The 27,586-nt window shown below is 42.9% G+C and overlaps 1 protein-coding gene across 3 annotated transcripts in view; it reads left to right on the top strand.

The window, feature by feature from the left end:
* The window catches only part of KLF12 (Kruppel like factor 12), a 216,711-nt gene that overhangs the window by 78,798 nt on the left and 110,327 nt on the right, over positions 1–27,586 (top strand). For all 3 annotated transcript variants that reach the window (XM_031557832.1, XM_010728732.3, XM_010728733.3), the window contains exon 4: positions 21,780–22,317. In XM_031557832.1, coding sequence (XP_031413692.1) covers positions 21,780–22,317 — 538 coding nt within the window. The remainder of the gene's footprint in view (positions 1–21,779; positions 22,318–27,586) is intronic.

Here is a 27,586-nt window from a genome sequence, read left to right on the forward strand (position 1 = left end):
AGAAAGGCTAAGTGAACTGGGTCTGTTTAGCCTTGAGAAAAGAAGACTGAGAGGGGACCTGATCCAGGTTTATAAATATCTGAGGTGTGGCGGCCATAGTGGTGAGGCCAGTCTCTTTTCAGTGGTACGTGGAGACAGGACGAGGGGAAACGGACATAAGCTGCAGCATAGGAAGTTTTGCACGAATGTGCGTAAGAACTTCTTCACGGTGAGGGTGACGGAGCACTGGAACAGGCTGCCCAGGGAGGTTGTGGAGTCTCCTTCTCTGGAGATATTCAAGTCTCGCCTGGACGCCTACCTGTGCGACCTGGTGTAGGGAACCTGCTTTGGCAGGGGGGTTGGTCTCGATGATCTCTAGAGGTCCCTTCCAACCCCTACAATTCTGTGATTCTGTGATTCTGTGATTCTTTTCTCCAGGCTGAACAAGCCCAGCTCCCTCAGTCTATGTTCATAGAGGAGGTGCTCCAGCCCTCTGATCATTTTCGTGGCTCTCCCCTGAGCCCTCTCCAATAGCTCCCTGTCTTTCCTGTATTTCACTGTCTCAAGTGATGCTTTCACAATACCTTTAATTTATTTCTTGATTGTCTGAGTAACTCAGGGCTGGCACTTGCTAATTCTCGTGGGTTTCTTTCCACTGGGTTTTATTAGTTAGGGAATTATTTTTTGTTCCAGAGTTCATCTGAAGTGCTTGACCCCCTCTGATGTGTTACTAATGAGGATACCAAGAAGTTTTCCTTTTCAAAATGTTTTATAATTGCGTGTTTCTGTAGTTGTTTCAGCCTTCCTCTATAAAAATGTCCAGTTCACTATTGGAAATGCAGGTACTTTATTTGTTGGTCACTGTGGGTATGGCAGTAACTGTGAAACACCCAAGATGAGCGTCTTGTCATGGCCAACACATCTGCTCAGATAAGCGGCATCTGGCCAACTCACCCCTCCTTAGAAGTCTGCAATCATGAACATGCTTTTGAAGTAGTGAGAAGAGTACAATTTATGCCATACGAGAGTCATTTGCACTGCAGCTCTGCCCTGGGTAGCATTATAGAGGAACTGTGGCTGCCTGCTCATGTGTTGCTGTTTGTCAGAAACAATCCTCCTGATGGCTCAAATGCAAAAGTCTTGAATTATTGAGGAGAACTCATGATATAGAACAGCTGCACTTTAGAGTTTTTACCTTCCTTGTATTAGCTTTTCAAGGCTATAACACGCAATTGCGTTTATATTGAAGAGAGATTTTTTTTTCAGTGGGAAAAAAACACCTAAGTGTTAATTCTCCAGTTTCATTTGTAATACATTAAGAATTGTCAGTACTATTCAGCACTGTAAAATAGCTTAAACACAGGACCTGTGCGTCAATGAGGACAATAGTTTCTGTGTCTCAGAAGAAACAGATACTGAGTATGGCTACTCAGAGATGTAGTTGTGGTGCTGGTATTTGGTTTTTTTTGGTGTGTGGTGACGGTGGTTAGTGAAAAAACACACCAATTCAATCTTTTCGTCTTTTTAGAGTTACGTCATGCACCTCTTCTGAAGTAAAAAAGAATGCGGTTTTCTCATGTAACTGGTCTCCTTTTTGAGTCAGGGAAGCAAAGCAGCAAACATGCAGGAGCGGATCAACTCTTGCACCTTAAACCTTGGTGCTGCTTGAACATGGTGTGTAACAACAGGACAAAGAGTAATGGCTTTAAACTAGATGAAGGGAGATTGAGATTAGATCTAGCGAAGAAATTATTCACTGTGAAGATGAAGGCAGTGGCACAGGTTGCCCAGAGACATTGTGGATGGCCCATCCCTGGAGGCATTAAAGGCCAGGTTGGAGAGGGCCTTGGGCAGCCTGATCTCGTAGAAGGTGTCCCTGTCCACAACAGGGAATTACAACTTGGTGATCTGAATCTTTTGCTGGGGTCTGCATATGTAGCAAATTTAATGGTTGCCAGCTTCCTCAGTTTGCACCCTTGGAGTTACGCTGGTGTAGCGTGATCACTGCCAGTGCATCTCCATGAGGATGCCAGGTCCTTTCCACCTTTTCTGGACTTCCATGATGCCAAAATATTAAATGGACCAGTCTGCATCTGTAATGATATTTCATCTTATTTATTACTTACAATAAAAAAATACGTCCAAAGTGTTAGAAAATAAAATTGGACTTTTCATTTCACTGAAAAATAATTGATGGGCTAGCTGAATGACTGCTATCCATTTCCTCTACTTTTCCTGTGGACAAGGGGAAGAAATAGTCCCCGTTACCCCAGAGAGCACATAACAAGCTTCCATTAAATTGAAATCTGTCTCTCAAGGGGACTTGAGAAACTGTTCAATGTGCAGTTTAGCTTCAGGTGTCTAATTTAGTGTTTTATATGCATTATTTGTCAAAAACCAACAATTTTGTCTCTAACAACATTTAATTTCAGTAAATGTTGTATATTCTCGATATAAGCTTATAAATGAGAAGTTGCTGGGCTGCTCATATGAATACTTTCTTTGGAAATTGATGTTTCCTCTGTTAAAATCAGTTAGTCCTCCTGAACAAACTTGGCTAATGTCCTCCACAAATAATACTGTGGTGTTTGTATTACTTTTGTATTTCTCTATTCTGAGAAAAACAAGTAAAATCAACTTTTGCCTGCCGTGAAATAAAATACACTGGTATAGTAACAATTAAAAAGTATCTGTTTGAATTTATTTTGGTTCATCTGTTGAGATTGTATTGTTTGTAGGCTTAAAGATAAAAGGAAATAAGAATAAGAGTGTGTATAGTTGTCTCAGATTTCAATTGTGGTAGTTTAAAATAATAAAAGTTGTTGTAGATACACACTGTAAGCTTTACTTTATAGAGTGGAAATTACTATAAATTGTAATAGATTTTATTGTATGCTATTTATATTTAGTAACCTTAAGATCAGAAGGAATAAAATAATATAACTATGGCTATAACTATAATCTTATAATTATGGTTAAAATATGTTTAATGTTTTAAAATTTTGTATTGTAATGTTTTAGCTCTGATGTTGTAATACTAAATTTTGATACTGCAGTGCTAAAAAAATTCCAAATTTTCCCCCTGCATTTTCTTTCTCTAAAGCAAAAGTAGTCTGTATTATTTCCACCTAACAGAGACTCCTGGAGATGAACCAGTTTGCAGTAATTGTCAGGTGGTTATTGTTGCCATGGGCTAAAGGCTGAAACACGTCACCTCCATAGTGTTGTTCTAAATGGTCTGTATCTGAGTTAACGCTCAGATACATTCTGCAGTTCTGGGTATAGTGTCAATAGGTTGCTGATCTCATAATCCATATCCTATTTTTTTATCTTTTAACTGTAATTTTGATATGTATACTAGAGGCTGAGGTACACATATAGGGTTAGACTTTTATTCTTAGTTTTCTGTAGCAGTGAGTACTATGATGTACTAGGTCAGTGAGTTGAAACAAAGTCCATCACATTAAAGACTAATTTTCCAAATCTACATATTCATAGATTGTATAAGAGCACATTCACTTTTAGGAAAAAAGACAAGAATTGCCATTCCCATCATTGCCTCCCAAAAGCTTTGTTAAAGTAACATTACTAAGCCTGAAAGATTAAGCAATCGGCCTTTTGGGAATGTTAGGAAGAAAACTGTCTTCTTGTCCAGATCCTGTAATGGGCAATTACTTCAACATGTACTTCTTGTCTTAATTTTTTGTGGCCTAGTATTAACAGAGGGACAGGATGTTTCAACATTGGATTTCAGGGATATCTGCTGACAGTGGAGAAATGATGGATCTCAGCAGCTCTGGGTCCCATGTCAGCCACTGGCAGGGCATTTTGCTTTACTTGGCAGAAACTCTTTCTCTCCCATCGTGACCATTTCCTCCCCTCTGGGCGAGGTCCTGCATGCTGTTCCTAACCATTAGCCAAGGCCTGCAGCCTCGCCAGTCAGCCCACAATCCTGGGGGATGAGCACCATTTCCTTCTCACACTCATCTTCTTCAGAGAGGTTTACTCATAATACACTCTGTCGCTTTTAAGGTGAGATTAGGTAGCTCTTTTAGGGTTTGTAGGACAGGTCTCTTAGGATTTAAAATGGTGGAATCCCTTAAATCACAGCTCACCAAGCATGACCTCTGGGAGCCCTGGTCTCTATGCTGGTCCTATCTCAGCCTTTGCAAACACTACCTGCTGTTTCCTTTCTCAGAACACCAGACCCAGTCTTTGCATTTTGTCTGTCTTTAGGGCTTTTTTTCCAACCAGTGTTACTCTTCTCCTTCCAAGTCTGGCTGTTCTTACTTATCAAAGGTCAGCTGGTGCCCTCCTTGTTGCTGCCTGGTCCCAGGGGAAGGGTCGCAGTGGGAAGAAAGAGGTGTTTAGGAGATCAAAGATGTGCTCCTTAGACCCAAGTTCTAAGGAGCAGGGAGTAGACCTCATTAGACTGAGTTCTCATCTCAGAGAATGAAAGCTTTGGGCTGTGTGAATTCACACTGTGGACCCTCATTGCCATCAAATGGTACAGGAAATATTTGTTTCACCAGACCCAGTGTCCAGTTTGGGGCAGGTGTCCCTGGATATCTGCCTGAGGAGCATGCTGCAATTCACTATTTTTTAAAAAGCTTATTTGAATTCTTTTCTTTCTGAAGTGAATCTTTTTTTTTCTCCCCGAACTACTGAAAACATTAGTTTCAGTCAGATCTAATTGTAGCTTAGTAGTATTCAGTGTACTTACTGTAGTAAGGAAAAGTGTGTTGAAATAGATATTTCAGAGGTCAGAAGAACAGAATAATCATAAACTCCAGAATGAAGGACAGTAATCAGAAAAAGGAAGTTGATTTGGCAAAATGAATTCTGCTGGTGAAAATTAAGATAAACAGAGATGTGCAGAGAGAGGCAATGAAACTCAGCTGCAGTGTATGAGAAACATACGTCAGTTTGGGGCAAGGCAGCTCCACTGCTCCTGCTGTGTTTTCCAGCTAGCTGAGGAGTTGTTGCCACCTCATGTGTAATGTGAGGAAGACTGAATAAGGAGGAAAAACTAAAAAGAACTAACTGCCTAATCTTTTATGCCATTTTCACATCAACTGGTATGTAGAGTCCTGTTGTGGTATCTGACCCAAGGAGGAGTGACTTAGATGTGCAAGATCAGTTTGGGAGGGCTGAACTCCAATGTTGGGGGGAGGGAAATGGCTGAGTGTCACCTGGAGTTGTGCAACAACTTATATATATTTAAAATATTCATGAATTATTTATCATAGTCCTTCTATTGCTTTTCCATTGATGAATATTCTGTGGCCAACTCTTTGTGTAAAACTTTAACTTCTATGTCTTCAGCAAATTATTGGCTGCAAATTATTCTTCAGGCTGTCATTTATCAAAGCAAGCTGGTTTACTTGTGAGCACTGAATACTTCCATGTTAAAATAAATAAATAAATAAATTCTAAAAATAAATTTTAGAATATAGTCTGAGTATGTTCACCTAGAAGTATAAATGCCACTCAGCACATCTTTTCAAAAATGACTTTCACTGAGCCTTTTTAGTTTGCTGGACCTTTCTATCACAAATCGGTTTGGTAGGTACTTGCAGAAAGTTCCTGATGTGTTCCATTTCATGTTAAATAACCAGCCCATACTAACAACTCCAAATTCATTAAAAAATGCCTATGTATGTTTAATATTTTTTTTTTCTTACTATTATTTAATGTAAGTATCAAGGACTCGTATTTATTAACTCAATCTTCGTTGGCTCATAGTACTGCTCAGTGCATAGTTTTTCAATAAATTAAATGGAAAGATTCCAAATTAAGATTGGACTAAGGAAAACAGAGAATTAATTGAAATTAAAGAGAGGAAGAGTTACTCCAAAAACTTAAGAGAAAATCTTACAAGAAGTACTACTGAATGGACATGTGACATTGTTTGGGATTTTATAAACTATTTGTTTGATGCCAAGAATGATTATGAACTGGGGGAAGTAAGATACTTTAAGTAGTATTTTACTTCCCTTTTAGCCTTTATTTAGGGGACTACTGTTTCTTCAGAAATGATTCTCAAATCTAAAACGGATTAGTACAAGAAATACAAGTATATCAGTATTCCTTATATGCTTGAAGCAAGTGTTACTGCAAGAACTTATTATACTGCAGCTGTTCAATACCTTTGTTAGACTTAAGTTTCTCTTGTCTTGTCTACTGGTATTGTGTTATACCAGTAGACATCTATTGGTTTATTTCAACAGATTGTTCCTTTGGTAGAGTATTCTAGTCACACTAGTCAAATATAGACAATCAATCCATGCCAAACATCTTGTTTTCTGAATGTGCTAATGATGTAGGAATTGAAGGCGTGGAGTTTTCTGTTTCTTAAAAAAAAGTTGTGGTAGTCCTATGTAGAGATTGAAATTCTGTGAGTGTTGGCTTGTATTTTTGAAAGGTATATTCGACTTACCAGATAGTACAGGGGCTGATCAGTTTTTTGGGCTGTAGGTGTTAATCACTTTTTCTCCATGTATGCCATGGGAGAAAGGCCTTAATAAATCTGTCCGTTTGGGGATGAGAGTTAAACACCAAGTAACTTTAATGTTTACCCCTTCTTTGGAAATGCATTATTTAAAAATAAGTCATTTTACACTAAGTGTATTTGTGTTCACTGTTAAACGTGTTTAAAAATTAATGCTGTTTGTATAGGGATCTCTTTTTAAGCACATTTCCCTGCACCTAATTCGAGCCATTGCAAAAGGTTTGAGTTTTTATTATTGCAGTAGTTGTAGAATACCTCCACACAGAGTGCAATAGTACCTTAGTGTGGCTGTTCAGGAAAACTTAAGAAAATATTCTTATAACCATGAAGCCTCAATTTTACTTGTCTGTTTATTAATGGTTAGTTTGACTTCCATCTCCCCAGCTCAAAGTTTTTCTCTTATTTTGGATCACGTTCTGTAGGTTTTACACATCTAGCAGCAATCTGCTAACAAAGGGCACCTGCACCTCTTATATTGCACTGAGTTTGTTTTGCCTTTTCAGAGTCACAAAGAGAATAGAATTTTGTTAGGCATTGAGAGCTGGAACCATCTACTTTGAAATCAAACATCTAACTGCTGTGCTGAGATAGCGATCCATAAAGAGGGCATCATTCAGTCACTCCTGTTGAATTGGCACAGTTTGTTCAAATGCATTTTCACTGAATCCATTTTTATTTCAGTCATCCCTGGACCCTGCCTCTCTTTCTAATGGTACCAACTGGTGCTGTTTAGAAAAGGAGCAATGGGAGTTACTGAAATAGAGTCTGGCTCAGCCCGACTCAGGAGTGCAGTCTCTTGGGATCTCATTTTCACTCTGAACACGAAGTTCCCTTTGACCCTAAGCAATCATTTCTCAAAAACTGATGGTAAGCTGCTTTTAAAATCATGCTCCCTATGAAAAACAGGAAGATCTAGCTGTCTTCTCCAGCATGACCTCTTGGATTGGTCTAATGAATCCAGACTGTACAGTCATAGAATCACAGAACAGCCTGGGTTGAAAAGGATCACAATGATCATCTAGTTTCAACCCCGCTGCTGTGTGCAGGGTTGCCAACCACTAGACCAGGCTGCCCAGAGCCACATCCAGACTGGCCTTCAATGCCTTCAGGGATGGGACATCCACAGCCTCCTTGGGCAACCTGTTCCAATGCGTCACCGCTCTGTGTGAAAAACTTCCTCCTAATATCTGACCTAAACCTCCCCCGTCTCAGTTTAAAACCATTCCCCCTTGTCCTGTCACTATCCACCCTCGTAAACAGATGTATCCCCTCCTGTTTATACACTCCTTTCAGTCCTGTCAGCAAAGGAAGGCTCAGAGCAGCAGCTTTGAACAAAAGGCACAAATGCCTGTTTTCTTGGAGCTTTTCCACTCAGAAACACAATGTTAACATCTTCTACTTGGCTTTAATTTTCAGTTGTCTGCATGTTTCCCCTTCTTATTCTACATAGTAGTCTTTCACCACCATCCTTTTGTTATTCATTTGTATATCCATTTGTTATTTCGAACCTAGCCTGAGTTTCTTTTAATGTAGGTGCTGGAATATTTCTGGCTGTCTGGATTTCACCCTGAACACATGGCAGCCAGAGCTGAAAGCTGTTTCAGATGGGCACAGTTATGTGCTTGCAGCACCCAGCCTCCTCTTTTGGGTGCTGCTGTGGCGGGCATAACAGAATTTGCCCAACTCACCCTCCTGTAACTCTTTGACAAAACAGCATCATCCTGCCTGAAATTCCTGCTGCCAGAGCATACAAGGTGGGGCAGCACGATGACAACTGAGAAGGGTGTGTGCTTTTTTGGTGATGTTTGAAGAGTTAAATATTCAGCAATTTATTTTTTAACTTCCTGTCCTCAAAGCCAGCTTATTTTATAAAGGCTAAATTTAGTCTGTTCAGCTTCCGTCATCAAGGGCAGCTTTTTTGGTCTGCTTTCTTACAAGCTGACCTTGAGAGAGTGCCGCTAGAAAAGAAGAGCAGTTTGAAAGCTGACAGCTGATGGTTGAAGGGTTGTAAACTGTGCTGTGGTGAGCAATAGCACTCCACAAAAGCATGAAGCCTCACTGAAACCCAGTACCCTATGAACTTTATGAGTGTAAAGGTGCCAGGATGGACTACTAGAAACAATGATCTCAATGATTTTGTGCTGCCTTTAAGCTCTGCTGTGCAGACAAATGCTGGTGCTGAGAGGAGATAACCATGAGAGAGCAAGAGCGGGGTTGGTCTCTTCTCACTGGTGACAGGTGACAGGACAAGGGGAAATGGCCTCAAGTTGTGCCAGGATAAGTTTAGGTTGGATATCAGGAAACACTTCTTTACAGAAAGGGCTGTTAAGCACTGGAATAGGCTCCCCAGGGAGGTGATTGAGTGTTTAAAAACCGTTTGGATGTGACGGTCAGGGACATGATTTAATGGAGGGTTGTTAGAGTTAGGGTAGTAAGGTTAGGTTGTGGTTGAACTGGATGATCGTTAAGGTCTTTTCCAACCTGAGCAATTCTTTGATTTTGTCATTCTATGAGTAGGGTGAAGGCGTGAAAAGGGGTATTACAAAATGTGTCCCACAGTAAGCTATGTTCAGGGCACTAGAAAGAAGATGACGTGTAGCTGGGCAAGAAAGGGTGGCCATCCAGCAGATAATTCTTTATCAGCCCTGGCTGTAATGTGCTCCACTCAAGGCGTGGTGACTGGTTGTGTGGCTGGCTGCTTGGTTTTCCATGAGAGATGGAAAGACAGGCAGTAAGGAGTGCTTTTTCACACAGCCAAAAAATGCTTTGTGAATAGGGAGATCACATGCTGTGTGTGCCTGGCAGCATTTATTATCAGCCAGCTAATGAAAGGGAGCACTGCAAGGGTACTGGGTACGGCTCTGAAGGGCTGGCACAAAAAGCACAAGCCAAGACCAGTGACCAGCAGAGGCTGCAGCATTGTTCAGAACCCTTTCTAGCAGGGAGCCACGCTAATCTGCCTTGTGCTTCTGGTTCTGCCTGGAAACTATATCCTGGACTGCATTAAAAAAGGGATGGTCAGCAGGAAGAGGGAGGTGATTGTCCCCTTCTACTCGACTCTTGTGAGGCCCCCTCTGGAGCACTGTGACTAGGCCTGGGGCCCCCAGTACAGGAAGGACGTGGAGCTATTGGAGCAGGTCCAGAGGAGAGCCACTAAGATGATCAGAGGATTGGAGCAGCTCTCCTATGACGAAAGGTTGAGGGAACTGGGCTTGTTTAGCTTGGAGAAGAGAAGGCTCCGGGGAAACCTCTCTGTGGCCTTCCAGTACTTGAAGGAAGCATATAATCAGGAGGGGGAACAGCAGGGGTGTTGAAGCTAGATGATCTTTGAGGTCCTTTTCAACCCAGGCCATTCTGTGATTCTGTGATTTCAGCTGATGGTTGGTGGCCCTATTGTGCAGACGTGAGCGCAGGGGCAGAGGCTGCTCCTCTTCCTGACACCAGAGGCAAAGAGCACTGGGAGGAGGGAGCTGCATGGAGACACATGCCCTCATGTTATTCTTCCTGGGCTGGACGCCAGGGCAGCCCACTGGGTCACAAACTCTCAAGAACAACACAGATGTTTCTGGGAGATGGCTGGAGAAAATATGTTTAATAAATATTTTTATAAATTTTTCTATAAATACATCAGGAGTAAGAGGAGGGCTAGGGAGAATCACCATCCCTTATTGGACACAGAGAGCAACCTTGTTACCAAGGATCAGGATAAGGCTGAGGTACTTAATGCCTTCTTTGCCTCAGTCTTTAATGGTAGGAGTTGTTACTCCCTGGGAACACAGCCCCCTGTGCGATTGACAGGCATGGGGAACAGAATAGGCCCTCCATGATCCACGATGAGATGATTTTGGACCTGGTTTCGGGTTTTGGACCTGAAAACTGGATGCTCACAAGTCCATGGGGCTGGATAGATTGCACCCTAGAGTGCTGAAGGAGTTGGCAGATGTGGTTGCTAAGTCTCCCAGGGCTCGGTACTGAGGCAGCTTCTATTTAACGTCTTTAATAATGATCTTGATGAGGGGATTGAGTGCACCCTCATTAAGTTTGTAGATGACACCAAGATGGGAGGGAATGTTCATCTGCCTGAGGGGAGAAAGGCACTACAGAGGGACCTGGATAGACTGGATTGATGGGCCCCGATTAGGGTTAGGATTAGGTAAACTGTATGAATTTCAATAGGGCCAAGTGTCAGCTCCTGCATTTTGGTCCCAACAACCTCAGGCAACCCTACAGGCTTGGGGCTGAGTGGCTGGAAAGCTGTCTGATGGAAAGGGACCTTGGTATACTGATGGACATGTAGTCTCACTGAATAAAACCAGTGGCCACACTCACTGTCTAAGGAAATGAACAGTCAGATTTTGGTTAACAACGTTCTGGAAGATTCCAGGTAATAAAGTCCTGAGAGATAAGCCATCCCTTTTTACTGAGGTCCCACTCTTGGTTACAGAGCTCCTAATGCTGTTGGAAAAGATCATTAGAAAAGGTTTTCTTATACTATGCCTTTCCAGCAAATAAAGCTAATTTCATATTTAGAGGTTTTACTCTAATACAGTCTAAACACTATGGGGCAGTGCTATGGGGTAATGCTATGGGGTGACGCTATGGGGTGTTGCTATGGAACAGCGCCATGGGGGACATTTTGTGGCTGAGCTGTGGGGCAGTGCATTGGGCAATGCTATGGGGCAGCATTATGGCGTGGAACTGTGGAATGGCGCCGTTGGGAGATTCTATGGGACAATGCTATGGGGCAGTGCTATGGAGTGATGCTATGGGGCCACAGTATGGGGTGACACTGTGGAGGCAGCATTATGGGGTGACATTATGGGACAGTACTATGAAGCAGAGCTAGCAGAAGCAGATGCTATTGGACAGTGGTATGTGTTGACAGTATCTGGTGACTCTGTGGGGCAGTGCTATGGGGTGATGCTATGGGGTGATGCTTTGAGGTAGCGATATAGGGCAGAGCTATGGGAAGACAATATGGGGTGACGCAATGGAGCAGAAGTTTGGTGCAACCCTATGGGGTAACGTATGGAGAGATTCTGTGGGCCAGAAGCCAGCGGTATGAAGTTGTATTATGGGGTGATGCTAAGGGTGACACTATGGAGCAGTGCTATGAGTTGACATTATGGAGAGATCATAGAATCATAGAATCACAAGGTTGGAAAGGACCTACAAGATCATCTAGTCCAGCCATCCTCCCATCACCATTGCTACCACAAGCACTAAACCATATCTCGTAACTCCTCATCCAGACGCCTCTTGAACACTGCCAGGGACGGCGACTGCACCACCTCCCTGGGCAGGCCATTCCAGTGCCTGACCACTCTCTGAGAGAAAAAGTTTCTCCTTATGTCTAATCTAAATCTCCTCTGGTACACCTTGTGGCCATTTCCTGGGGTCTTGTTTGTTCCCTTCGTCAAGACAACCTCCCTTCAGGAAGTTGTAGAGTGCAGTGAGATCTCCCCTGAGCCTCCTTTTCTCCGGACTGAACAATCCCAGCTCCCTTAGCCGCTCCCCATAAGACCTGTGCTCCTTTTTCGTTGCCCTTCTCTGGACACGTTCCATGGCCTTGATGTCTTTCTTGTAGTGACAGGCCCAAAACTGCACACAATTCTCGAGGTGTAGCCTCACCAGTGCTGAGTACAGGGAGATGACTACCTCCCTGCTCCTGCTGGCCACACTATTTCTAATGCAGGTCAGGATGCCGTTGGCCCTCTTGGCCACCTGGGCACACTGTTGGCTCATGTTCAGCTGAGGATCAAACAACACCCTCCAGTCCCTTATTTCTTAACAGGCATCCAGCCACTCAGCCCCAAGCCTATAGCGCTGCATGGGGTTATTGTGGCCAAAGTGCAGAACCTGGCATTTGGCCTGGTTGAACCTCATCCCCTTCACCTCAGCCCAGCGATCCAGCTTATCCAGATCCCTCTGAAGGGCCTCCCTACCCTCAGGAAGATCAAAACTACCTCCTCACTTGGTGTCATCTGCAAACTTAACATTAACCAGTACTCGCTAGGCACGTCCCTCTAGCCAGTTTCTTACCCAAAGAAGGGTATACCTGTCCAGGCCACAGGCAGCCAGTTTCCCCAGGAGAATACTGTGAGAGACTGTGTCAAAGGCTTTGCTGAAGTCTAGCTAGACTACATCAACAGCGTTTCCCTCGTCTACCAGTCTGGTTACCCAGTCGCAGAAGGAGATGAGGTTGCTCAAGCACGACCTGCCTTTCATGAACCCATGCTGGCTGGGCCTGATAGGCTGACATGCTATGTGATCTCACCCAAGATGATTTACTCCATAACTTTCCCTGGTACTGAGGTCAGGCTGATAGGCCTGTAGTTCCCCAGATCCCTTACAGCCCTTCTTGTAGATGAGAGTCACATCAGCAAGCCTCCAGTCCTCTGGGACCTCTCCAGATAACCGTGGCAGAGAGTGGCTCGGCAGTCACCCCCGCCAGCTCCCTTCGCACCCGAGGATGGAGCCCGTCCAGTCCCATTGTCTTGTGACAGTCCAGATGGAGGAGGAGCTCTCTAACCGTCTCCCCGGGGGTGTATTCTGTCTGGCATCCTAGACTTCCAGATCAGGGCATAAAGTGTCCTGAGGATAACTTATCTGCCTTTTAAAGGCAGATATAAAGAAGACGTTGAGGACCTCAGCCTTCTAATTATCCTCAGTGGTCACATTCCCCACTGCATCAAGTAAAGGATGAAAATTCTCCTTGGTTCTTCTCTTACCGTTGATATACTTACAAAAGGATTTCTTATTCTCTTTTACTGCAGTGGCCAGTCTGAGTTCAAGTTGGGCTTTTGCCTTCCTAACTTCTTCCCTGCACACCTTAGCAACTTCCTTGTAATCTCCCCAAGTAGCCCATCCCTTCTTCCAGAGGACATAGACTCTCTTTTTCTCCCAGAGTTTCAACAGTAGTTCTCAGCTCATCCACACTGGTCTTCTTCCCCTATGGCTTGCCTTACAGCATTCAGGGACAGCCTGTTCTTGTGCCTTTAAGATTTCCATCTTGAGGAGTGTCCAGGCTTCCCCTTTGCCCCTTTACCCTTTAGGAGCGACTCCCAGGGGACGCCTGCAACAGGCGTCCTGAACAGGACATAGTCTGCCCTGTGGAAGTTCAAGATAGCAGTTTTGCCAGTCACCCTTCTGACATCTCCAAGAATAGAGAATTCTACAATTTCATGATCTCTTTGTGCCCAAGACAGTCCCCAACCTTCACAGCTCCCACCAGTCATTCTCTATTAATGAAGAGCAGGTCTAGCAGGGCACTACCCCTGGTAGGCTCTCGTACCAGCTGTGTAAGGAAGCTATCTTCCACGCACTCTGGAATCCTCTTGGACTGCTTCCTCTGTGCTGTATAATAATGTCATGGTTTTATGTTTTTTGTTTTTGGTTCTCAGTATTCTGCATCAAAACATCGTGTAGTGTACCAGGAGTTAAAGTGTTAATGCTCCAATTCCAGGCACCTATCCCTATACATTACAGAAGTCATGGGATCTGGCCCTTCTGGGTGGGGCGGTCTCTTACTGCCTGGCAGTGGGTGCTGGAGGGTGCTTTTCTGGCTATTCCAAGCTTTTCAGGTTTGAATCAGTCTCAGGAACTCTCTCTCTCTCTCCTATTTTATTTGATTTATTAGTCTCAATTTCAATCAGATTGTATTATATTGTGTTATCTTGCATTCTGATATCATAGTTAGTAAAATAAGTTTCCTCCATAGATTGTTGCCGTTGTTTTTGTTTTCCTCCCTTCCTTCCCATTTTATGGGCTGGGGAGGGGAGGGCAGGGGCCTACCGCCCCCTGTCACAGGCGTAAATAGGTCTCGTTAACTCCATGACAGATTTTTTGGTGGAGAATGCAGGTATTTCTGATACTGGCACAGGTTTGTCACGATTAATCAGTAGAGACATTTGCTCCTGCATTTCATTCAGTTGGTCCGTTATTTGTAAGATGGCGGCAATGGAAACGTGAGTTGAGGGTAGCTGTTGTTCGTAGTTTTGGAGCGTAAGAATCAATTCAAAAACTAAGGGTATTCTCTCTTGTTCCCGGTATCTGTCATTAGCTGACAGTAGTGTACCGGCATATCTGTCTAGTGCTGTTGCTGTGAGTCTCTGCCATATCTCAGGCATTGTCCTCACTCTCTCAGGATTGTGGTCTTGTCGTGGGTGGTTAGGAACAAAGTTAGAGTCAAACAGCATTTCCACCACAGCCATTTCCCTCAAATACTGGATACCCTTTTCAGCTGTATCCCATCTTTTCATCACAGGCTTCAAGCCGTCTTTGAAGCGATACCTTTCTTTCATGGCTATTAACACTCGTTCCCAAAGGGTGGAAAACTCATCCAAACATCGACTAATTCCTCGGTCAATAGCTGGGTCTCTGGCAATGGCTCCTAGCTGGCGAGCTTCATTACCATCTAGAAACAAACTATTGGCCCCACGGTGCCAGCAGCGAAGCAACTGGGAAACGAGAGTTTCATTCGGGTCCCGTGTGAACTCCTTTTTGGAGCCTTGGATTTCAGTCATCTTCAGAGGCTGACGGGTAGTAATAAGGATGTCCTCATCATCAGTCTCTTCTGCATGTCTCTTAGTTTTTCCTTTTGCTTTTCGCGATGGTGGTGGTTCTGAGGAGGGCCTCTCGCCTGGATCTTCCTCCACCTCCTCCTCCGCTTCTTCTCTTTTCTGTTCTAGACGCGTGGACACTCATTTCCATTTCTTGCCTTCCACAGGAGCAACTGATATTGTTACTGGTGTCTCTTGTAACTGATCAGATTTGACTTGGAGATTCTCCATTTTGGCTTGAACCTCAGCTCGGAAACTCTCTCTCTCCAGAATAGTATTATATAGGGTGCTGTAAGCACAAGCCAAACCCCAAATAAGTTGTACCTCCTTAGATTTATGTAAGCCGCGCTGTCCCTGACTCAAATACTGACTTAGTTTCTCAGGATCTCACAGGTGTTCAAGAGTAAAATCCCATGACATTGCGGGTCACCTTGCTTTTAAGATCTTTCCTGAACCTCTCCATATTCCCTGCCAGTCAGCATTCTCTGGTTCTGGAGGAGACTCCTTCCCTTTGTAAAGGAATATAATCAAGGAAAGCAATAGCACGCACCCCAACATGAGTATTAATTCAAGATTCAAAAACCGTCTGACAAACCGATAAGGAAGCCTGGAGACTGGTCTGAACATTGTGCTGTTCGTAAAATTAGCCATTCCATCTGGGATGTAAATGTCAAAATTCAGACCATACCACATTGCATACAGTACTATGCAGGTGTCTCCATCAATGCCCTTAGGTAGTTATATATGAACATAATTCCACAACAAGTAATTATGGCCTTGATAATTTGCCAATAAGTTGAGAATAACATGACAGCTTGTAAGCCTTTACTCAACACCCTCACGATGAAAAGTGGGTTCATTGCTGGTGTCTATTAAAAAGGGGTTAATGAATTGAAACTGACAAGAGGAAGGAGGCAAAAAGAAAAAAAAAGAAAAAAGGCACTACCAAGACTAAGCAGTGCTCGAACAAACAAACAAAAATATTTCCAACATTTCCAGTATTTCCATATATCAGGGAAATTGAAGATTGCGCGACTTTCACAAGCTGCTCATAGAATGCCTCGTCCTTCTCTTCATCCCGATTAGGTGGTCTATAACAGACCCCCACCAAGATATCTCCCCTACAGGCCTTCCCCCTGATCCTTACCCACAGATACTCAAATTTATCATTCCCAACCCCAAGCTCTTCAACATCAAAACAGTCTTTAATATAGAGGGCCACTCCACCACCCTTCCTTTCTCGTCTATCCCTTCTGGAGAGCTTGTAGCCCTCCGTCACAGCACTCCAGTCATGGGAGTGGTCCCACCAAGTTTCGGTAATAGCAGCTAGGTCATAGTTAGCCTGGAGCACAATGGCTTCCTACTCTTCTTGTTTGTTGTCCATGCTGCGTGCATTGGTGTCGATGCACTTCAGCTGAGCCTCTCGCCTCACCCCTAATCCCATTACTGCTCCCCTAGGCTCATTTCTAGTGAAATTTCTGCTCCATAAACTAACCTCCCCAGTCCCCTAAAACCATTTTTTATAGTCCTCAGGCTTCTGTCAGTAACCTCATCACTGCCAGCCTGGACTGTCAATAGAAGATAATAATCAGAGGAGCAGATCAGACTACGAAGTTTTCTAGAAATATCCCTGACCTAGGCCCCAGGGAGGCAGCACACCTCCCTACGTGTAGGGGCAAGCTGACATATTGGGCCCTCAGTTCCTCTCTGAAGGGACCACCTATGACTATCACCCTCCTTTCTTTACTGGAGGAGGCAGTCTTCAAGCATGGAACCGACTGCCTCTCCTTAGAAAAGCTTGGAGGCAGTCCTCCCACCTCATTCTCAGCCACCTCACCCTCCAGTTTCAGGGCTTCAAACCTTTTACATAGAGGACCCGAAATAGGCACCTGAGGTAGGTCAGGATGGGCACCGCCTGCGTCTCTGAGCTGGGACCTGCTGCCATTCCTCCTCTCCAGTAGGCTCTCTTGGTTTGACTCTGGCAAGGGGAGAGGATCCACTACAGTTTGAGGGGTGCAATCTCTGCACCTTTCCTGCAGAGAGTCACACCACCAGTCTGTCTCCCTCTCTCATTCTCTGATGGTTCTTAATCTCTCTACCTTCTCCATAACCTCTACCACCACACTGAGCAACTCATCCACCTGCTCACACCTCACTCAGGTGGCATCCTTCCCATCCTCCCCCAGCAGCAGCAGGCTCAGACACTCCCTGCAGCCAGAGACCTGAACCGCTACATTTCTAGGCAGGCCCTTCATCTGGGTTGCCACAGTCTTCTTGGGGCAAGCCCACTGTCTGGTAGAAACCATGTTTTGAACCTGCAGTCTCAGGGTCTGTCAGTAGGACAGCAGTCTCCTGAGCAAAGACAATAACACTGACGCATCCTGCCACAAGACCCACCTCCCACACCTACTGCTGCAGTAATGGGCAGTGTGGACAGCGCTCATACTCTGATTTGCCTCCCTGTTATAGGTAGACAGTAACACCTTTTCTTACCTTTTCTTATCTGGCACACTAGGTGAGCGGAATCTAGCTTTTGCTCTCCCAAGGGCTGCTTTTAGCCTTGCAGAAAAGGGTCAAGGTCAAGCTCAGAGGTAAGAGTGGATAGTGCCAGCTCCACTCCTGCTGGCTGAGCAGCCTGCCCACAAGCTGCTAGCCCCCCAGCACCAGCACAGTGCTTTTGTTGGGTTCACTAAAAAAAACCCCTAAAAAGAGATTTTTAGTTGGCCTTTTTGCTTTAGGTCCCTTCCCCAGTGCAGTCTTACCTGCTCTGAAGCTAGTCTCCACAGCAATGACTGTTTCACACAGTGGGAGGGTGTTTAAACAACTGTTTATGTGGGTTGATAGTGATAGAACAAGGGAATGGTTTTAAACGGAGATGGGGGAGGTTTAGGTTAGATAGTAGGAGGAAGTTTTTCACTCAGGGGGTAGTGACATACTGGAACAGGTTGCCCAAGGAGGTTGTGGATGCCCCATCCCTGGAGGCATTGAAGGCCAGGCTGGATGTTGCTCTGGGCAGCCTGGTCTAGCGGTTGTTGACCGTGCCCATGGCATGAGGGTTGAAACTAAGTGATTGTGGTCCTTTTCAACCCAGGCCATGCTGTGATTCTATGATTGTATGAAGACCAAGCGCTGGGTCCTGCACTTTGACCACAATAACCTCAGGCAGTGTCACAGGCTAGGGGCAGTGTGGCTGGATGACTGTACAGAAAACAGACCTGGGGGTGTTGGTTGTTGCTCTGCTGATCATGAGCCAACAGTGTGACCAGGTGGCCAAGAGGGCCAACGGCATCCTGACCTGCATTAGAAATAGTGTGGCCAGCAGGAGCAGGGAGGTCATCATCACCCTGTACTCAGCACTGTTGAGGCTGCACCTCAAGTGCTGTATGCAGTTTTGGGCCCCTCACTACAAGAAAGTCATTGAGGCCCGAGAATGTGTCCAGAGAAGAGCAGTGAAGCTGTGAGTGGTCTGGAGCACAGGTCTTATGGGGAGCATCTGAAGGAGCTGAGATTGTTTAGTCTGGAGAAGAGAAGGCTCAGAGGAGACCTCATTGCTCTCTACAAGTACCTGAAGGGAGTTTGTGGTGAGCTGGGGGTCGGCCTTTTCTCTCAGTAACAGTGATAGGACTGGTGGGAATTGTCTCAAGCTGTGCCAGGGAAGATTCAGGCTGCATGTCAGGAAATGCTGCTTTTCTGAAAGAATGGTCAGGCAGTGCAATGGGCTGCCCAGGGAGGCAATGGAGTCACTGACTCTGGAGGTGTTCAAGGAACCTTTCAAGGAACCTTTAGATGTTGTACTGAGGGACATGGTTTAGTGAGAACTACTGGTGATAGGTGGACAGTCGGACTGGATGATCCTGGAGGCCTTTTCCAACCTTGGTGACTCTATGATTCTGTGATACTAAATAGAGCTCAGGCATCTTAGTCTAAAATCCATGATCTTGGAAAAACATCTCCATCATCTTTAGGTCACTGTCAGAGTGCAAGTTGTTATAGTGTCTACATTGACTACTGTCAGTACAAAATATAACTCATTTGTTTACAGTTTTTATCTTAAGCCAAAGGAGGCACAAACTGTTACTAGTAAGGATCCTGCTGTGTTTTGTAATGTCAGCTGAATTCAGTTACAGATGGAGTGTATGAAAGCACAGGCAATCTTACTTTTAGAGTTTTGCCAGTGAAAGGAGGGTATAGGAGCACAAACCAGTTTTATTCTGTGTAGATATTGATGAAGGCAGCGTGAATTTCATCTTACTAATGAAGGCTGAAATAGTAATAGTAACTGTATTACCGTAGTACATAGCAGCCCCAATCATGTACAAGGACTGATCCAGAAACCAGATGGAGAGTGTACTAATGAAAGGCGGATATAATATAGGGACTGTGTGATAGGAAAAATAAATATATAAAGACTGCTAAAAAAGAAAGTGAATTACATGGTAGCCTGTTGTTACCTGGTACTTTTCTCTTTTTTTTTTTTTTGTCCCAAAAGAGTAGATGTAATTACTTCATTTTCCATACAACAAATGAAGAAAGAGCTTTAAGTCTGTGGTGATACATGAAGTATGTTTTATCTCAAAGGCAACTGACTTTTCATCCATGGAAGGAATGCTTAATGTGACTTCTATCTCTCCTGCTTGCACTTGCAGTGGTGGCACTGGCTTCGTACAAGTCTGGGGTCCTGATACTACTGAGGCAGGCAGCACTGTCACTGAAATCTGCCTCATGCACCCAGAAGCAGCCTGGATCAACATGCACGGGTTCCTTTACTGTCCATTTATCTGCCCTTCTTCAACCAGGATCTGGCAATTCGTACTGCTTCTAAATGCTGTACCTTACCCTTGCCCACCAGCCCTGTGCACAAGGGGATGCGTGAGAATCTTGCATCTCTCCTGTATATGGGTTAATCCCATCTATCCCCTTTCACTCAAGCCTTTATGATATATGATTGAAGGCAACATCTTCTAAAGGTTTTGCGTATGGTGTGCAGGGTATCCCTTTCCACCCTGCCTTCCCTCTGCCACCAGTCTCTTTAGCTAAGCAGACCGAGGCTGCTTGCCCATTGCATGTGTAAGACTTCTGTCAGCTGTTGTCAAGATTTAAAATATGACCCACTTTGTGCTATGTATGTTTATGGTTTTGTCTTTATCATTGCACATCCAGTGTACCTAATGCTGAATCTCATTACTGACAGTATACAGGGTAAGTTGTAAGCAATAGTCATTGAGCAATTACAGACTCTTCTACCTTTTTGAAGAAGAAGAAATTTTCACGACCTTGCCACTTGCATTTGTTACATGCTTTGAAAAGTGACCTGTTCTTTATGCTGTGTTCTTTTTAAAGAAGAAATCCCCATTGTCTTTATAAATGAATTTTTGTTTTTATTTCTATTACCACAGAACAGCAGGGTCTGTGGCCGGATGAATTGGGGTCTCTTTGTTTTAAGTTGATTTGTATGTGAATAGAGCAGGAGACGTGCTGTTCCAGAGATGTTCTTGCTTTCAAATGGAGGGAAGTGTTAGGTCCAAGAACAAACCTAAATCAACTGAATGGATGAGGTCTACTAAACATCTCATCTTTCATAATGCTAGGGAAAATACCCACTTAGGCTGCTGTTTTTATGGTTTTTAATATTAATGCTTCTGTTTTCCTTTTGCAATTGAAGTTCATTCTGTGATGAAATTTGGCTCTGACTCAAAAATGTTGATTCTCAATGAAAATATTTACCATAGCAGATTATAAAAATCCCAAATCAAATTTATAGTTTGCTTGATTGTTAGCCTACCTAGAGTGGGTGAACTGAAATATTTCTGGCGTCTGCCTTAATATTTTTAGAAATTGCATAAATACCGTGGTCTGGAGAATGAGGGAATGCATTTGGAGCTGCTTAAGTACCATAAAAAGATGGCTTATTAGATCTGTGTATGGAAGAATTGTTTTGGATCAGAATTTGAAGTAGCTTGGTAAGTTTTTTGATCTGTGTTGAGTTCCATACTGCAATAGGGAATGGACTGTGGCAGTGTGCCTGCAGAGAAGCACTGCTGCAGTGTTGTGCCAGGTATATATTAAGTGTTCTCTTACTACTGGGTTATCAATGAGCATTTCCTTTCTTGCTCTTCCTATTGCAAATTGCTTGAAGTTATATTTTTGTAGGATAGTTATTAATAATGTGCTGTCATGAAAGGAAGATATATCAAATGGACTTCTCCAGGGATCTATCTTTGGCCCAGTATTATTATCCAAAAATTCTGTTAACCACATTGATGATGAAAATAAGGAATAAAGCTATAAAAAATCACAGGTGTCACCGTTCTAGAATAAACTTAGACCAACTAGCTTTGAAAGAGTTAGCCTACAGCACAAAGCTGTTTTGCAAAATCAAGATTTTTTTTTCTTAATTAGCTTATAAAATAAATTTTCCAAAAAGAGAAAGTATAGCAATGAGAAAAAATATATATGATGTTCTAACTCAAATAAGAATTGCTGCTGCAAAGAGTGAACAAGTGACTAGGCTTGTTCTTTTAAAGGTCACTTATGATAGAAAGATGAAGCAAGGTCTGCCTGGTCTAGAAGAAAGAGGACAAGCAGGAGAACTTACAGTCTTCAAGCATTTGAAAAGTTGTTTAAAAAATACTGGGGACCATCTCTGTTGGAGATGACACATTGGGTGTTTATGTTGCCTTTAGCCACATATGTAACTAAAAATATGTCCTTCTATCCTTCCCCAACAGTCTCCAAACGTCCACAACTACCCAGATATGGAAGCTGTACCCTTGCTTCTAAACAACATGAAGGCAGATCCCCCAGAGGATTCATTATCTACAGATCATTTCCAAACACAGACTGAACCAGTGGACTTATCAATAAACAAAGCCAGGTCGTCCCCTACAGCAGCTTCATCTTCACCAGTTTCCATGACCACATCAGCCTCCTCCCCTTCTTCTACTTCTTCTTCTTCGAGTCGACCAGCTTCATCACCCACAGTAATAACGTCGGTATCCTCAGCAGCATCTGTACCATCAGTATTAAGTCCAGGTCCTCTTGTGGCTTCTGCATCTGGTGTCGGAGGTCAGCAATTTTTGCACATTATCCATCCAGTTCCACCTTCAAGCCCCATGAACTTGCAGTCCAATAAAATGAGTCACGTGCACCGTATACCCGTTGTGGTACAGTCGGTACCTGTTGTCTATACAGCTGTGAGATCACCTGGGAATATGAACAACACTATAGTAGTGCCACTGTTGGAGGATGGGAGAAGCCACGTCAAAGGTAAGGTAGAACTGGTTTTGTGTGTCTGTGGTATCTGTAAAATCATTCTTGTATGAAGAAAACAGAACAGCCTTACAAAACTGTTAGTTTGCAAGCTTGCTGTGTCATTTGCCAAAGTGACATACTACTTCAGCTACTCATGGAGGACCTTTAGAAGTCTTATCCTCAGTGCTCTTTAAAATAAATTCCAAAAAAATAGTTGAGGTCAGCTGTGATGTTAGATGCTTAGACAACTCATGTCAAGTTTTGTCCTGTGAGAAATAGATCATTCCTAGGAACTAAAGAAATAGGACAACAGAGTAATGACAGTGTATAGAATATCATCGAAGGACATGAAAAACTAACCAGATGATACAGAGCTCAAAAAAACAAGAGTGGGAAGGAGAGTCAGAGAGATTGTTTCCATCAAAGAGAAAGCACTTGTTCTCTTGGAACGTGAGAAGGGAAGGCTTTTGAAATAAAGAGCAGTAGTACATAGAGAGGTAGGTTTTATTAGGCTGGAGGAGTGGCATATTTTGAATGAAATTGCCTCTTCCAGATTAAACAGCAGGAGGGAAGGAAACCACACAAAGTGCTGGGAATGAATTTTGCAGACACAGGATATAAGAGGCTCATAGAGGTGTGAGGGGAGGAGGAAAGCACATGCCAGAAGGACAGATATGGTTGTAGAGAGGAGTCCAAAGAACACAGAAAGGGGAGATGGAGAGCAAGAAAAAATGAGAAAGTATCAGTTACCAATGCAGCAAAAAATTGTTAGAGATGATGATATAATGAATAGAGGTAGAAAAGAGAAAACAGATGTGCCCAAATGCCTTGAAAAGTACAGCCTTATAAAGAAGGACATTAGTGACAGAAATGGAAACATGAGGTAGGGAATGAGGGATACTCATTTCAGGGTTCATTGTGTATGGGCGTATAAAATATGGCTAATTCTCCCCTGAAATGAGGTATTGCTTGAAGCGGAAAGGAAAGCTACTGACAGATAACCTCACTTTAGGGCTTATGAAGTTACGGGACATTTAGTAACGCATTATGTCTCTTGAGTACCTAATTGCATAATGAACAGATACCCGCAGCTGAAAGATGTTTTCTTTTAACTCTCATGTCTCTCTGTTAACGTATATACAGCAGTGATTGGTCATTCTGATGTTTAGTACTGTTCTGTTGTCCATAAGTCTGTGGTTCTCCTCCCATTCCTTCAGTACTCAAGTACAAGGTGTTTCCTTTTTACAGGCTTAAACCATAGAAACAAAACTCAAAGCAGATCCATGTTTCGTTTTAAGCCTCAAAATGACAGTTTAAGAAGTTTTAGTACAGTTCATACAATTATGCAGTTTTAGGACCTTGTGGCATTTTGTCAAGAAGTGATAAATGAAAGCAGAACGTTTCACCATGTTGTCTGGGAAAAAAAAAAAAAAATTAAAAAAAATTTTAAAAAAATCAGTTTTAGCCTGTATTTTGGTTTTGGAGCTTTGAGCAGCACCTGACCTTGAGCTCATCCGGCATTTCTGCCATGTGTTTTCTTTTCTGAGGTGCTGCTTGGCTCTGGTAGTACTCTCCTCCATGTGAAGGACCTCTTGATCTTGTAAAAGTTGGAAATTCACTACCCTGGCTTCATCAACAAAATTCCAGAATTTAATATGCTGTAGGGATTTCAGCCCACGAGCTCCAGGCCTCCTGAGCTGCCCTGACAATCTCTCTTTTGTACTATTATTGGCAGAGACCATTAACCAGCCCTGCAGTACCTATTAAAGCTAAAGGAAAAGAAGGAATTAAGGTGTTGTTTTTTTTCTCGTCAATTGTACCCATTTTGCTTTCACTAATTACTTTGATTGAAATGTTCAGGTGAATATGAATAAATACAGTAGAAGAATAATGGGCAGCAGTCCGCTCTAGGTAGTCATCTTTTGTCATCTTTTGCTAGAGTGTATTTTTCTCTTTTTTAATGTAAAACAATATAAATGTAACAGTGATGTTGCATGAAATAACTGATTAAACAAATTTCATAAATGCACAAACTAACTTCTCTTAATTAGCTTTAAAGAAGTAAATGGACTGAGGCAAACAAGACATCTTTGACAAACTGAATTGACTACTAATCCTCTATACCAACTGAGGGAGAAATGTAGGTTCAGAAACATCTGAAGTCACTACTTCTGTCATTTACATGAATGTTAATCATTTTCTGAAACAAAAAACGTGCACGCTGAATCAAAGTCATCTGCTGAGGTTATCTGTTTGATAGCATCAGCAACATTGGTTCCATAATTTATGTATTCTTGTTGCTTTGGATCTAAATCATGATACAAGAGTGTGTTTGGGCAGCACTTACTGTTAGATTTTACATGAGCTTGTATTGATGTTCTTTTCGTTGGAATAAAACTTAGGCATTTTCCTGAGCAGATACACTTTCAGTGGTAAAACTATCCAAAATTAAGTGCAACCTGGTTCAGAGCAGGGAAAAATGCAAGAGATGGGAAATAAAGAGAAATACTTTCCATTGTTATTCCCTCTCAGATCCCAGTTTTCCTTGTGCTGAATTGTTCTGTTCCTCCCACGTTTTACTGGAACCTTTTCATTTTTAACCTCCCATACTTCCTTTATTAGCTTAACCCTGCCTCCAGGTATTTTACTCAGATGGCTTACTGCTTCTCCTAGTGCTTTATGGCAACCATAAAGTCCACCTCTCTCTCCAAGAAAACTATCCTTCCAACAACTGCTTTGTAGACAGTTCAAGTAAAATCGACTCTTCTTCATGTTCTGGTTTGAGTACTCTCGTTATTTCAGCAAAAGGAATCTCTGTTTCTTTGTATCATCTATCTTCCTCTCTTTTCACCTCTTCTTTTTTTCTACTTTACTTATTATTATCCTTCCTTGTGATTCTTTGAGTTAGCAGCTCTGTTTCATCTCTTGTTAATATTTCTGTCCCATACTGTCATCAACTCTGCTGCCCTGCTTTCTCTCTGCTTGGCATCTCATTCCTACAAAGTGTTATCTGTACTGCTTAGCTTACTGGCATCTGAAAGCTTGCTGAGTATGCACTATATTCCCACTGCCTGTCTCACCAGTGAAGATACTAAACAGCAAGGATCCCCTGCGGGACACCCCTTGTCACTGTTCTTTGCCTGGACATAGAGGCATTGACTGCTGCTCTTTGGAAGTAGACATCTAGCCAATTCCTTATCCACTGAACAGTCCATCCATCAAATCTATGTCTTTCCAGAGGAGAGGATGTTGTATGAGAACATATCAAAGTCCAGGTGGATATATCAGTTGTTCATTCTTTGTCCTTAATCACTTCCCAGTCTCCCACATGCCATAACTTGTTTTCGAGGAGGATTACTCCTTTAGGTGACCAGGCACAGAAGTGAGTGTCCCATCAGGTCCTGTGTCACTACTATGTTTCAGGAGGAGAAACAGGAACCTTGGCTTTGCTGCAAAAGCACCCTTCTGTCAGACTGATTTTTGTTTCAGCATATAAACCTCTCAGTTCACCTGATTTAAACCAAAATCAGAATCCGTATTTTGGGTATTTATTAAAAATATATAGTAAGAAGGTAATGAGGGATTATACATTCAGGATATATGCTGGTAATGTAAGAGCAGGCATGTGTGAAGTCTCTGTAAGTACCTACACATTTCTAACACCTTTATGTGATCCCAAAACACTCTAATCACATGCACATGCAGATAGACACATATTTTCCTATTATCTTTGAGACTTCCCCTCCTGATACTCTCATGCTGCTGATGTTTCTACATGCTACCCCTGCACTGCCAGCTTACCCACAACCCAATCCTTAGGTTATTCCGTATACACAAAGTGAGGCAATAAGTTAAGGCTGTCAGGACACAGGGGGGATGGAAGCCATGCAGTTGTTCCTGGGTGCCACGAGTCCCTCAGCCCCTATAACATGATGAAGGAATGAAGATTGCTTCCTTCAGTGGTCACTATTATTCTGTCATCAAAAATTTTGAAAAAGATTTGAAGATTTTTTTGTGTGTTATGACCAGTAGGCATTATTACATATTAAAGTATTCCAGCTTGTTAAAATCCCAGGAGAAACTCTTTTCTCACTTCGTTTTTTTCCCTGTTCAGCAATGGTGTGTGTTGCTAAAATGTGTAATTAGAGGCACAGCAGGTAGCAACACCTATGGATAAGGTTGCCTGAGAGTTCCCATTAAAGCCTTGTCTTCGGCTGCATGAAGTTTGTCTATATGTTAACCATTTAGGCTAGCATTTTTCATGCTATATTCTTGCCTCAGGCCGTGCCTTTTTTCCTTCTTTTTATTTCTTTGATTTCAAGAAAATTAGTCTGTTCTTTCTGAGACTGAGAACAGGGAAAAAACATAGCATTTTCTATGTTGAAAAATTTTGTTTTTCCTTTTTTTTTTTTTTTTTTGTGCAAAACTCTAGAACCTCTGTGGTATTGAGCCATGAACCTCAAGTTTGGTTTGGACTGTTGACCATTCTTTAGTATTCATAAGCATTTGCAGAAAGCCAGACAGATTCAGAGCTCTGAAAAAAAATAAATAAATCAGAGTCTCCTTAAGGGGTAAAGCAAGAAAAAAAAATGCTTGAGGAAAGGCAAGGAGAAACCTTACTGGGAAGCTGGAAAGGATGGGTAAAACACAGGATGAAAGGGAACAAGGGAGAAAAGGAGAGGTGGTGAGATGGGTTATGGCGGTGTGAATATGCTCAAGAGGAAAAATAGGATATGAGAGACAGAGGAAGGAGACAAAAGCAGGGTAGCAAAGGGATCCAGGCAGAATTTGTAGTGTGAAAGGGAACAAGGAAAGACTCAGATAGAGAAGAGCAACATGGCCTGGCTGGGTAGCAACACATTCCCCTGCAAACTATAGTCCCATTATTCTGTGTCTTTCCACGGTTTTCCTTTCAGATGATATCCATGAGTACTACCAGCAAATCACATCCCTCTAGTGGCAGATTTTGTGAAAGATAGTATCCCTAAAAATTGTTCTCCATAGTTCAGAAGAGTTACTCCATTCACTGAAGGGCATTTCAGAAGCTCCCCCTGGTGATGGTGCACCAAGGACCTGCACAACTTTGGTGTTTTGTTTTTTTCAGATTCAGGTGTTTTTTCACTCTTAGGAACTGTAGGTTTGCCAAAACACAGAACCAATTACAAAATCCAGCATTCAAAATATTATAAACTTTGATTTTCCACTTCAACTTCAACCTCTCGTGCATAAGCATCAATGACATTGGCGTGACCTGTTTTTATGCTACTACATTTGGATATAGTCC

This window comes from Meleagris gallopavo, chromosome 1 (assembly GCF_000146605.3).
Source record: "Meleagris gallopavo isolate NT-WF06-2002-E0010 breed Aviagen turkey brand Nicholas breeding stock chromosome 1, Turkey_5.1, whole genome shotgun sequence".
Lineage (NCBI taxonomy): Eukaryota > Metazoa > Chordata > Aves > Galliformes > Phasianidae > Meleagris > Meleagris gallopavo.